The sequence below is a fragment of the Schistocerca americana genome, unplaced genomic scaffold (assembly GCF_021461395.2).
Source record: "Schistocerca americana isolate TAMUIC-IGC-003095 unplaced genomic scaffold, iqSchAmer2.1 HiC_scaffold_16, whole genome shotgun sequence".
Taxonomy (NCBI): Eukaryota; Metazoa; Arthropoda; class Insecta; order Orthoptera; family Acrididae; genus Schistocerca; species Schistocerca americana.
Genome location: NW_025725687.1, coordinates 2,146,008 through 2,159,337, shown reverse-complemented (window position 1 = coordinate 2,159,337; position 13,330 = coordinate 2,146,008). Strand labels below are relative to the sequence as shown.

The 13,330-nt window shown below is 38.3% G+C and overlaps 1 protein-coding gene across 1 annotated transcript; it reads left to right on the top strand.

Annotated features, from left to right (window-relative positions):
• The first annotated feature begins 10,388 nt into the window (after positions 1-10,388).
• LOC124570179 lies at positions 10,389-12,683 on the top strand. The gene is made up of 2 exons (XM_047131101.1): positions 10,389-12,388; positions 12,621-12,683. Exon 1 carries the CDS (start codon positions 10,620-10,622, stop codon positions 12,372-12,374), a length of 1,755 nt encoding a protein of 584 aa, XP_046987057.1. The 5' UTR covers positions 10,389-10,619; the 3' UTR covers positions 12,375-12,388; positions 12,621-12,683.
• The last annotated feature ends 647 nt before the right edge of the window (positions 12,684-13,330 follow it).

Genomic DNA, 13,330 nt, shown 5'->3' with positions numbered 1-13,330 from the left:
CATCGTCAATAAGAAGGTCCACGGTATACAGTAAACCTGAAGTGAATCATCGGAATCTAAAACTGGACTCACAGGAAAGGTTCAAATCATAGAAAGTTAGAGTGCCAGTCCTCTTCTACTTAGGTCGGCATTGTGCCATTAGTATTAAATTCGGATGCAATTTCTGTGTTTCAACGTCAATACGAAGGTCCAAGGTATACAGTAAACCTGAAGTGAAGCATCGGAATCTAAAACTGGACTCACAGGAGAGGTTTAAAACAAAGAAAGTTAGAGGTTCTGTACTCTTGTACTTAAGTCTGCATTGTGCCTTTTGTATTAAATTCGGATGCAATTTCTGTGTTTCATCGTCAATAAGAAGGTCCAAGGGATACAGTTAACCTGAAGTGAAGCATGGGAATCTAAATCTCGACTCACAGGAGAGGTTCAAATCATAGAAAGTTATAGTGTCAGTCCGCTTGTACTTAATTCGACATTGTACCTTTTGTATTAAATTCGGATGCAATTTCTGTGTTTCATCGGCAATAAGAAGGACCAAGGGATACAGTAAACCCGAAGTGAAGCATCGGAATCTATAACTGGACTCACAGGAGAGGTTCAAATCATAGAATTTTAGAGTGTCAGTCCTCTTGCACTTAAGTCGGCATTGTGATTTTTGTATTAATTTCGGATGCAATTTCGGTGTTTCATCATCAATAAGAAGGTCCAAGGTATACAGTAAACCTGAAGTGAAGCATCGGAATTTAAAACTCAACTCACAGGAGAGGTTCAAATCATAGAAAGTTAAAGTGTGAGTCCGGTTGTACCTAAATCGGCATTGTGCCTTTGGTATTAAATTCGGATGCAATTTCTGTGTTTCATCGTCAATAAGAAGGTCCAAGGTATACAGTAAACCTGATGTGAAGCATCCGAATCTAAAACTGGGCTCACAGGAGAGGTTCAAATCATAGAAAGTGAGAGTGTCACTCCTCTTGTACTTAAGGCGACATTGTACCTTTATTATTAAAATCGGATGCAATTTCTGTGTTTCAGCGCCAATAAGAAGGTCCAAGGGATACAGTAAACCTGAAGTGAAGCATCGGAATCTAAAACTGGACTCACATTAGAAGTTTAAATCAAAGAAAGTAAGAGTGTCAGTCCTCTTTTACTTAAGTCGGCATTGTGCCTTTTGCATTAAATTCGGATGCAATATCTGTGTTTCATCGTCAATAAAAAGGTCCAAGGTATACAGTAAACCTGAAGTGAAGCGTGGGAATCTAAAACTGGACTAACAGGTGAGGTTCAAATCATAGAAAGTTAGAATGTCAGTCCTCTTGTACTTAAGTCTGCATTGTGCATTTTGTATTAAATTCGGATGCAATTTCTGTGTTTCATCGTCAATAAGAAGGACCAAGGGATACAGTAAACCTGAAGTGAAGAATCGGAATCTAAAACTGGACTCACAGGAGAGGTTCAAATCATAGAAAGTTAGAGTGTCAGTCCTCTTGTACTTAAATCGGCATTGTCCCTTTGGTATTAAATTCGGATGCAATTTCTGTGTTTGTTCATCAATAAGAAGGTCCAAGGTATACAGTAAAACTGAAGTGAAGCATCGGAATCCATAACTCAACTCACAAGACAGGTTCAAATCATAGAAAATTAGAGTGTCAGTCCTCTTGTACTTAAGTCGGAATTTTGCCTTTTGTATTAAATTCGGATGGAATTTCTGTGTTTCATCGTCAACAAGAAGGACCAAGGGATACAGTAAACCTGAAGTGAAGCATCGGAATCTCAAACTGGACTCACAGGAGAGGTTCAAATCATAGAATTAAGGGTGTCAGTCCTCTTGTACTTAAGTCGGCATTGTGCCTTATGGATTAAATTCGGATGCAATTTCTGTGTTTCATCGTCAATAAAAAGGTCCAAGGTATACAGCAAACCTAAAGTGAAGCATGGGAATCTAAAACTGGACTCACAGGTGGGGTTCAAAACATAGTAAGTTAGAGCGTCAGTCCTGTTGTACTTAAGTCAGCATTGTGCCTATAGTATTAAATTCGGATGCAATTTCTGTGTCTCATCGTCAATAAGAAAGACCAAGGGATACAGTAAACCTGAAGTGAAGAATCGGAATCTAAAACTGGACTCACAGGGGAGGTTCAAATCATAGAAAGTTAGAGTGTCAGTCTTCTTGTACTTAAGTCGACATTGTGCCTTTTGTATTATATTCGGATGCAATTTCTGTGATTCATCGTCAATAAGAAGGTCCAAGGTATACAGTAAACCTCAAGTGAAGATTCGGAATCTAAAACAGGACTCACAGGACAGGTTTAAATCAAAGGAAGTTAGGGGTTTGTCCTCTTGTACTTAAGTCTGCATTGTGCCTTTTGTATTAAGTTCGGATGCAATTTCTGTGTTTCATCGTCAATAAGAAGGTCCAAGGGATACAGTTAACCTGAAGTGAAGCATGGGAATCTAATACTCGACTCACAGGAGAGGTTTAAATCATAGAAAATTATAGTGTCAGTCCGCTTGTACTTAAGTCGGCATTGTACCTTTTGTATTAAATTCGGTTGCAATTTCTATGTTTCATCGGCAATAAGAAGGACCAAGGGATACAGTAAACCTGAAGTGAAGCATCGGAATCTAAAACTGGACTCACAGGAGAAGTTTAAATCAAAGACAGTTAGAGTCTCACTCCTCATTTACTTAAGTCGGCATTGTGCCTTTTGTATTAAATTCGGATGCAATTTCTGTGTTTCTTCGTCAATGAGAAGGGCCAAGGGATACAGTAAACCTGAAGTAAAGCATCAGAGTCTCAAACTGGACTCACAGGAGAGGTTCAAATCATAGAAAGTTAGAGTGTCTGTCCTCTTGTACTTAAGTCGGCATTGTGCCTTTTGTATTAAATTCGGATGCAATTTCTGTATTTCATCGGCAATAAGAAGGACCAAGGGTTACAGTAAACCCGAAGTGAAGCATCGGAATCTTAACTGGACTCACAGGAGAGTTTCAAATCATAGAAATTTAGGGTGTCAGTCCTCTTGTACTTAAGTCGGCATTGTGCCTTTTCTATTAACTTCGGATGCAATTTCTGTGTTTCATCGTGAATAAAAGGGTCCAAGGTATACATTAAACCTGAAATTAAGCATTAGAATCTACAACTGGACTCACCAGTGAGGTTCAAATCATAGAATTTTAGAGTGTCAGTCCTCTTGTACTTAAGTCGGCATTGTGCCTTTTGTATTAAATTCGGATGCAATATCTGTGTTTGATCATCAATAAGAAGGTCCAAGGTATACAGTAAACCTGAAGTGAAGCATCGGAATCTAAAACTCAACTCACAGGAGAGGTTAAAATCATAGAAAGTTAAAGTGTCAGTCCGCTTGTACCTAAGTCGGCATTGTGCCTTTGGTATTAATTTCGGATGCAATTTCTGTGTTTCATCGTCAATAAGACGGTCTAGGTATACAGTAAACGTGATGTGAAGCATCCGAATCTAAAACTGGGCTCACAGGAGAGGTTCAAATCATAGAAAGTTAGAGTGTCAGTCCCCTTGTACTTAAGTCGGCATTGTGCCTTTTGTATTAAATTCGGATGCAATTTCTGTGTTTGTTCATCAATAAGAAGGTCCAAGGCATACAGTAAACCTGAAGTGAAGCATCGGAATCTATAACTCAACTCACAGGACAGGTTCAAATCATAGAAAATTCGAGTGTCAGTCCTCTTGTACTTAAGTCGGAATTTTGCCTTCTGTATTAAATTCGGATGGAATTTCTGTGTTTCATCGTCAATAAGAATGTCCAAGGGATACAGTAAACCTGACGTGAAGCATCGGAATCTAAAACTGGACTCACAGGAGAGGTTCAAATCATAGAAAGTTCGAGCGTCAGTCCTCATGTACTTAAGTCTGCATCGTGCCTTTTGTATTAAATTCGCATGCAATTTCTGTGTTTCATCGTCAACAAAAAGGTCCAAGGTATACAGTAAACCTGAAGTGAAGCATCGTAATCTAAAACTGGACTCACAGGAGAAGTTTAAATCAAATAAAGTTAGAGTGTCAGTCCTCATTTACTTAAGTCGGCATTGTGCCTTTTGTATAACATTCGGATGCAATTTCTGTGTTTCATCGTCAATTAGAAGGACCAAGGGATACAGTAAACCTGAAGTGAAGCATCGGAATCTCAAACTGGACTCACAGGAGAGGTCCAAATCATAGAAATTAAGGGTGTCAGTCCTCTTGTACTAGAGTCGGCATTGTGCCTTTTGTATTAAATTCGGATGCAATTTCTGTGTTTCATCGTCAATAAAATGGTCCAAGGTATACAGCAAACCTGAAGTGAAGCATGGGAATCTAAAACTGAACTCACAGGTGAGGTTCAAAACATAGAAAGTTAGAGTGGCAGTCCTTTTGTACTTAAGTCGGCATTGTGCCTTTAGTATTAAATTCGGATGCAATTTCTGTGTTTCATCGTCAATTTGAAGGACCAATTGATACAGTAAACCTGAAGTGAAGAATCGCAATCTAAAACTGGACTCACAGGAGAGGTTCAATTCATAGAAAGTTGGAGTGTCAGTCTTCTTGTACTTAAGTCGACAGTGTGCCTTTTGTATTAAATTCGGATGCAATTTCTGTGATTCATTGTCAATAAGAATGTCCTAGGTATACAGTAAACCTGAAGTGAAGCTTTGGAATCTAAAACAGGACTCACAGGACAGGTTTTAATCAAAGGAAGTTAGAGTGTCTGTCCTCTTGTACTTCTGTCGGCATTGTGCCTTTTGTGTTAAATTCGGATGCAACTTCTGTGATTCATCGTCAATAAGAAGGTCCAAGGTATACTGTAAACCTGAAGTGAAGCATCGGAATCTGAAACTTGACTCACAGGAGAGGTTCAAATCATAGAAAGTTAGAGTGTCAGTCCCCTTGTACTTAAGTCCGCATTGTGTTTTTTGTATTATATTCGGATATACTTTCTGTGTTTCATCGTCAAGCAGAAGGTGCAAGGAATACAGTAATCCTCAAGTGAAGCATCAGAATCTAAAACTTGACTCACAGGAGAGGTTGAAATCATAGAAAGTTGGAGTGTTAGTCCTCTTGTACTTAAGTCTGCATTGTGCCATTTGTATTAAATTCGGATGCAATTTCTGTGTTTCATCGTCAATAAGAAGGTCCAAGGTATACAGTAAACCTGAAGGGAAGCATCCGACTCTAAAACTGGAATCACAGGAGAGGTGCAAATCACAGAAAGTTAGAGTGTCAGTCCTCTTGTACTTAAGTCTGCATTGTGCCTTTTGTATTAAATTCGGATGCAATTTCTGTGATTCATCGTCAATAAGAAGGTCCAATTTATACAGTAACCCTGAAGTGAAGCATGGGAATCTAAAACCGGACTCACAGGAGAGGTTCAAATCATAGAAAGTTAGAGTGTGAGACATATTGTACTTAAATCGGCTTTGTGCCTTTCGTATTAAATTCGGATGCCATATCTGTGTTTCATTGTCAATAAGAAGGTCCAAGGTATACAGTAAACCTGGAGTGAATCATCGGAATCTAAAACTGGACTCACAGGAGAGGTTTAAAACAAAGAAAGTTAGAGGTTCTGTTCTCTTGTACTTAAGTCTGCATTGTGTTTTTGTATTAAATTCGGATGCAATTTCTGTGTTTCATCGTCAATAAGAAGCTCCAAGGGATACAGTTAACCTGAAGTGAAGCATGGGAATCTAAATCTCGACTCACAGGAGAGGTTCAAATCATAGAAAGTTATAGTGTCAGTCCGCTTGTACTTAAGTCGACATTGTACCTTTTGTATTAAATTCGGATGCAATTTCTGTGTTTCATCGGCAATAAGAAGGAACAAGGGATACAGTAAACCTGAAGTGAAGCATCGGAATCTAAAACTGGACTCACAGGAGAGGCTTAAATCAAAGAAGTTTAGAGGTTCTGTCCTCTTCTACTTAAGTCAGCATAGTGCCTTTTGTATTAAATTCGGATGCAATTTCTGTGTTTCATCGTCAATAAGAAGGTCCAAGGGATGCAGTTAACCTGAAGTGAAGCATCGGAATCTAAAACTCGACTCACAGGAGAGGTTCAAATCATAGAAAGTTATAGTGTCAGTCCGCTTGTACTTAAGTCGGCATTGTACATTTTGTATTAAATTCGGATGCTATTTCTGTGTTTCATCGTCAATAAGATGGTCCAAGGTATATAGTAAATCTGATGTGAAGCATCCGAATCTAAAACTGGACACACAGGAGAGGTTCAAATCATACAAAGTTGGAGTGTCAGTCTTCTTGTACTTAAGTCGACATTGTACATTTTGTATAAAATTCGGATGCAATTTCTGTGTATCATCGGCAATAAGAAGGACCAAGGGATACAGTAAACCTGAAGTGAAGCATCGGAATCTAAAACTGGACTCACAGGAGACGTTTAAATCAAAGACAGTTAGAGTGTCAGTCCCCATTTACATAAGTCGGCATTGTGCCTTTTGTATTAAATTCGGATGCAATTTCTGTGTTTCTTCGTCAATAAGAAGGGCCAAGGGATACAGTAAACCTGAAGTAAAGCATCAGAATCTCAAACTTTACTCACAGGAGAGGTTCAAATCATAGAAAGTTAGAGTGTCAGTCCTCTTGTACTTAAGTCGGCATTGTGCCTTTTGTATTAAATTCGGATGCAATTTCTGTATTTCATCGTCAATAAGAAGGACCAAGGGATACAGTAAACCCGAAGTGAAGCATCGGAATCTATAACTGGACTCACAGGAGAGGTTCAAATCATAGAATTTTAGAGTGTCAGTCCTCTTGTAGTTAAGTCGGCATTGTGATTTTTGTATTAATTTCGGATGCAATTTCGGTGTTTCATCATCAATAAGAAGGTCCAAGGTATACAGTAAACCTGAAGTGAAGCATCGGAATTTAAAACTCAACTCACAGGAGAGGTTCAAATCATAGAAAGTAAAAATGTGAGTCCGGTTGTACCTAAATCGGCATTGTGCCTTTGGTATTAAATTCGGATGCAATTTCTGTGTTTCATCGTCAATAAGAAGGTCCAAGGTATACAGTAAACCTGATGTGAAGCATCCGAATCTAAAACTGGGCTCACAGGAGAGGTTCAAATCATAGAAAGTTAGAGTGTCACTCCTCTTGTACTTAAGGCGACATTGTACCTTTATTATTAAAATCGGATGCAATTTCTGTGTTTCAGCGCCAATAAGAAGGTCCAAGGGATACAGCAAACCTGAAGTGAAGCATCGGAATCTAAAACTGGACTCACATTAGAAGTTTAAATCAAAGAAAGTAAGAGTGTCAGTCCTCTTTTACTTAAGTCGGCATTGTGCCTTTTGCATTAAATTCGGATGCAATTTCTGTGTTTCATCGTCTATAAAAAGGTCCAAGGTATACAGCAAACCTGAAGTGAAGCATGGGAATCTAAAACTGGACTCACAGGTCGGGTTCAAAACATAGTAAGTTAGAGCGTCAGTCCTGTTGTACTTAAGTCAGCATTGTGCCTATAGTATTAAATTCGGATGCAATTTCTGTGTCTCATCGTCAATAAGAAGGACCAAGGGATACAGTAAACCTGAAGTGAAGAATCGGAATCTAAAACTGGACTCACAGGGGAGGTTCAAATCATAGAAAGTTAGAGTGTCAGTCTTCTTGTACTTAAGTCGACATTGTGCCTTTTGTATTATATTCGGATGCAATTTCTGTGATTCATCGTCAATAAGAAGGTCCAAGGTATACAGTAAACCTCAAGTGAAGATTCGGAATCTAAAACAGGACTCACAGGACAGGTTTAAATCAAAGGAAGTTAGAGGTTTGTCCTCTTGTACTTAAGTCTGCATTGTGCCTTTTGTATTAAGTTCGGATGCAATTTCTGTGTTTCATCGTCAATAAGAAGGTCCAAGGGATACCGTTAACCTGAAGTGAAGCATGGGAATCTAATACTCGACTCACAGGAGAGGTTTAAATCATAGAAAATTATAGTGTCAGTCCGCTTGTACTTAAGTCGGCATTGTACCTTTTGTATTAAATTCGGTTGCAATTTCTGTGTTTCATCGGCAATAAGAAGGACCAAGGGATACAGTAAACCTGAAGTGAAGCCTCGGAATCTAAAACTGGACTCACAGGAGAAGTTTAAATCAAAGACAGTTAGAGTCTCACTCCTCACTTACTTAAGTCGGCATTGTGCCTTTTGTATTAAATTCGGATGCAATTTCTGTGTTTCTTCGTCAATGAGAAGGGCCAAGGGATACAGTAAACCTGAAGTAAAGCATCAGAGTCTCAAACTGGACTCACAGGAGAGGTTCAAATCATAGAAAGTTAGAGTGTCTGTCCTCTTGTACTTAAGTCGGCATTGTGCCTTTTGTATTAAATTCGGATGCAATTTCTGTATTTCATCGGCAATAAGAAGGACCAAGGGATACAGTAAACCCGAAGTGAAGCATCGGAATCTATAACTGGACTCACAGGAGAGTTTCAAATCATAGAAATTTAGGGTGTCAGTCCTCTTGTACTTAAGTCGGCATTGTGCCTTTTCTATTAAATTCGGATGCAATTTCTGTGTTTCATCGTGAATAAAAGGGTCCAAGGCATACATTAAACCTGAAATGAAGCATTAGAATCTACAACTGGACTCACCAGTGAGGTTCAAATAATAGAATTTTAGAGTGTCAGTCCTCTTGTACTTAAGTCGGCATTGTGCCTTTTGTATTAAATTCGGATGCAATATCTGTGTTTGATCATCAATAAGAAGGTCCAAGGTATACAGTAAACCTGAAGTGAAGCATCGGAATCTAAAACTCAACTCACAGGAGAGGTTAAAATCATAGAAAGTTAAAGTGTCAGTCCGCTTGTACCTAAGTCGGCATTGTGCCTTTGGTATTAATTTCGGATGCAATTTCTGTGTTTCATCGTCAATAAGACGGTCTAGGTATACAGTAAACGTGATGTGAAGCATCCGAATCTAAAACTGGGCTCACAGGAGAGGTTCAAATCAAAGAAAGTTAGAGTGTCAGTCCTCTTGTACTTAAGTCGGCATTGTGCATTTTGTATTAAATTCGGATGCAATTTCTGTGTTTTATCGTCAATAAGAAGGACCAAGGGATACAGTAAACCTGAAGTGAAGAATCGGAATCTAAAACTGGACTTACAGGAGAGGTTCAAATCATAGAAAGTTAGAGTGTCAGTCCCCTTGTACTTAAGTCGGCATTGTGCCTTTTGTATTAAATTCGGATGCAATTTCTGTGTTTGTTCATCAATAAGAAGGTCCAAGGCATACAGTAAACCTGAAGTGAAGCATCGGAATCTATAACTCAACTCACAGGACAGGTTCAAATCATAGAAAATTCGAGTGTCAGTCCTCTTGTACTTAAGTCGGAATTTTGCCTTCTGTATTAAATTCGGATGGAATTTCTGTGTTTCATCGTCAATAAGAATGTCCAAGGGATACAGTAAACCTGACGTGAAGCATCGGAATCTAAAACTGGACTCACAGGAGAGGTCCAAATCATAGAAAGTTAGAGCGTCAGTCCTCATGTACTTAAGTCTGCATCGTGCCTTTTGTATTAAATTCGCATGCAATTTCTGTGTTTCATCGTCAACAAAAAGGTCCAAGGTATACAGTAAACCTGAAGTGAAGCATCGTAATCTAAAACTGGACTCACAGGAGAAGTTTAAATCAAAGAAAGTTAGAGTGTCAGTCCTCATTTACTTAAGTCGGCATTGTGCCTTTTGTATAACATTCGGATGCAATTTCTGTGTTTCATCGTCAATAAGAAGGACCAAGGGATACAGTAAACCTAAAGTGAAGCATCGTAATCTCAAACTGGACTCACAGGAGAGGTCCAAATCATAGAAATTAAGGGTGTCAGTCCTCTTGTACTAGAGTCGGCATTGTGCCTTTTGTATTAAATTCGGATGCAATTTCTGTGTTTCATCGTCAATAAAATGGTCCAAGGTATACAGCAAACCTGAAGTGAAGCATGGGAATCTAAAACTGAACTCACAGGTGAGGTTCAAAACATAGAAAGTTAGAGTGTCAGTCCTTTTGTACTTAAGTCGGCATTGTGCCTTTAGTATTAAATTCGGATGCAATTTCTGTGTTTCATCGTCAATAAGAAGGACCAATTGATACAGTAAACCTGAAGTGAAGAATCGGAATCTAAAACTGGACTCACAGGAGAGGTTCAATTCATAGAAAGTTGGAGTGTCAGTCTTCTTGTACTTAAGTCGACAGTGTGCCTTTTGTATTAAGGGGGGACGTACATGAAAATGACCAAATTTGTGAAAAAAATTTTATTGGCTCTTCATTTACTACATGGTATTGAAATTTCAATTACCAAATATTACGTTCCAATTCCGCTTCTAAGGGGGAAAAAAATAATAATTTGTAATAGCTTGCACAGGGCGACGCCCCCCCATCTTGGTCTTCATCCTCTCGTATATCTATTTATACTGCGTTTTTTTCCAGTTTTGTGCAGTCACAATGCAGGGAACGTTTGTGTACTACATCAAGAAGGCTGTGGAATAATATCTCTGCCGCTGGTTTTATATTCTTTGATTTATAGCGTTTGTTTACGAGTGTTTGTTTGGAATACATTTTTACGAAAGTTGTAAGTAGACTTGTTATTATATTTTGCAGCATGCCGCGTTCTAGTAAGGTGTTTAAAAAGGTTAGAAAGTGTCAAGCTTCTCGATGTAGTAAAGACAACTTGAAAACCAGCCCCATAATAACAAATGGAAACGATACTTCAACCAAGAAAGCGAGTGCTTCGAGAAGGAAAATTGACAGCTGTCAATCACTTGATGATTGTGGCTCAGACACTCAAGCTACTAGTGGTTTTAGGCTTATTGATTTGAAAATACTATCTGATATTATATCATCTGCTTGTGTATGTGCTGACTGTGGTGCAAAAAGTTTGAGATTATATGACGAAGAAAACAGAATTGGAATAGTGTGTATGTTGCATCTTACTTGTGAAAGCTGTCATTCAGACACTGCTTTTAGAACTTCGGCATCAAGTAACCGGATATATGAAGCAAATATGCGTTTAATATATGGCATGAGATGTTTGGGCATAGGCAGGGAAGGTACCAGACTGTTTTGTGGGATCATGAACATGCCACAACCAAGTGCTAGGTACACCACTGGAAATAAAACACTGCTAAGTGCTCTTCAAGAGGAAGTGGAAGAAAACTTGAAGTCCTCTGCAAAGGAAGCTGTGAAGATGAATAGTGAACTAAAGACAGAAGCAGATAACACGCCAGACACCGATTTGTGTGTGTCATGTGATGGAACGTGGATGAAGCGTGGACATACATCACTGTATGGAGTATCATCTGTCATTAGTGTTGATACTGGAAAAATTCTTGACGTTCAGGTAATGAGCAAATATTGCTATAGCTGTGTACTCGGAAAGAGAGCTGGTGAAGTGGAAGAAAATAAGTGGCAGGTTGAACACAAGAAAGTGTGCTGTAGAAATTATTCTGGTTCTAGTGGTGGAATGGAACCTGCAGCTATGAAACTTATGTTCCATCGAAGTGTGGAAAAGTACGGTGTTAGATACACAAAATACCTTGGTGATGGTGACTCCAGCTCCTTCAAAACTGTTTTGGAAAGTGAACCTTATGGTCCCCATTGTGCTATAGAAAAGTTGGAATGTGTTGGACATGTGCAAAAACGAATGGGAGGCAGACTTTTAAAATTGAAACGTGAATTGAAGGGCAGGAAACTTGAGGATGGAAAACTTTTAGGTGGTCCCAACAGACTCACAGACAAAGAAATTCATTCTTTACAAGTGTACTATGGCAAGGCAATAAGGGACAACAGTGGAAATTTGAATAACATGCAGAAGGCTGTGTGGTCTATTTATTTTCATAAACTATCCACAGATGACAAACCTGTACATAATTTGTGTGACATATCGTGGTGCAAATTCAAGCAGGCTGAGCGTGATGGCATGAACTATTCACACAAGCACAGTTTACCTGTGGCTGTTTTAAGTGCTATAAAACCAACATTTAGGTGTTTAGCAGAGCCAGACCTCCTACGAAAGTGTGTGCATGGAAAGACACAAAACCCTAATGAAAGTTACAACTCACTGATTTGGAAACGTTGCCCAAAAACAACATTTGTTTCAACAATTATTGTTGAAATTGCTGCATATGATGCTTGTTTAGTTTTTAACAATGGTAATCTTGGAAGAATAAAAACTCTACAGAGGCTAGGATTTCATCCAGGAGCTTTCACCTATTCAATATTGAAGGACATCGATGACAAAAGAGTTGCTGCGGCTGATATTACAGCCAATAAAATTGAACAGCAGGTTAACCAAAGAAGACAAGCAAAGAAGAGACTGCTTGCAGATGAAGAGGAGTATGCATATGGCTTGCACTAGTTCACACAGAGACGGTAAGACCTAATACAAACACTATCAAATCATTGATTCAGTTTTCCCGTAACTTACATTTTTATAACTTTATGTACCTTTTTCTCAAAAACCACAAAAGGTAGAGAAGTGAAATTTGGTATATGACTAGTCAGTACTATAGTGAAAAATTCTGTGGAAGGAATTTTCATTTAATAAAATAGTAAGGTATTTATGGTAGAAAATATTCCTTAAATTTGATATATTATTTTTCAGGGAAATTGGGAGACCCGTAAAAACTGAACAAAAGAAGATATAAAAATTCTGCTCCACAGAGTTTTGTAATTATTTGGTATGAAAGTGTGTACAAAAATTCATTAACATTGCTCTCACAGTTTTCTCAAAAAAGGAACATTTGTAATTACATTGTTGAAAAAAAATTAATTGTTAATAATTAAAGATGTAAAAGGTCAATAAAAATGAAAATTTAGGTTCATATGCGCATAACATTTCTTAATAACTGTACCAAATTTGGATTGATTATCTTAAAAAATTAGAGTTTTATAAAATACTTTTAAAATTACTGCAGTTTCGTGTACGTCCCCCCTTAAATTCGGATGCAATTTCTGTGATTCATTGTCAATAAGAATGTCCAAGGTATACAGTAAACCTGATGTGAAGCATCGGAATCTAAAACTGGACTCACAGGACAGGTTTATATCAAAAGAAGTTAGAGTGTCTGTCCTCTTGTACTTCTGTCGGCATTGTGCCTTTTGTGATAAATTCGGATGCAACTTCTGTGATTCATCGTCAATAAGAAGGTCCAAGGTATACTGTAAACCTGAAGTGAAGCATCGGAATCTGAAACTTGACTCACAGGAGAGGTTCAAATCATAGAAAGTTAGAGTGTCAGTCCTCTTGTACTTAAGTCCGCATTGTGTTTTTTGTATTATATTCGGATATACTTTCTGTGTTTCATCGTCAAG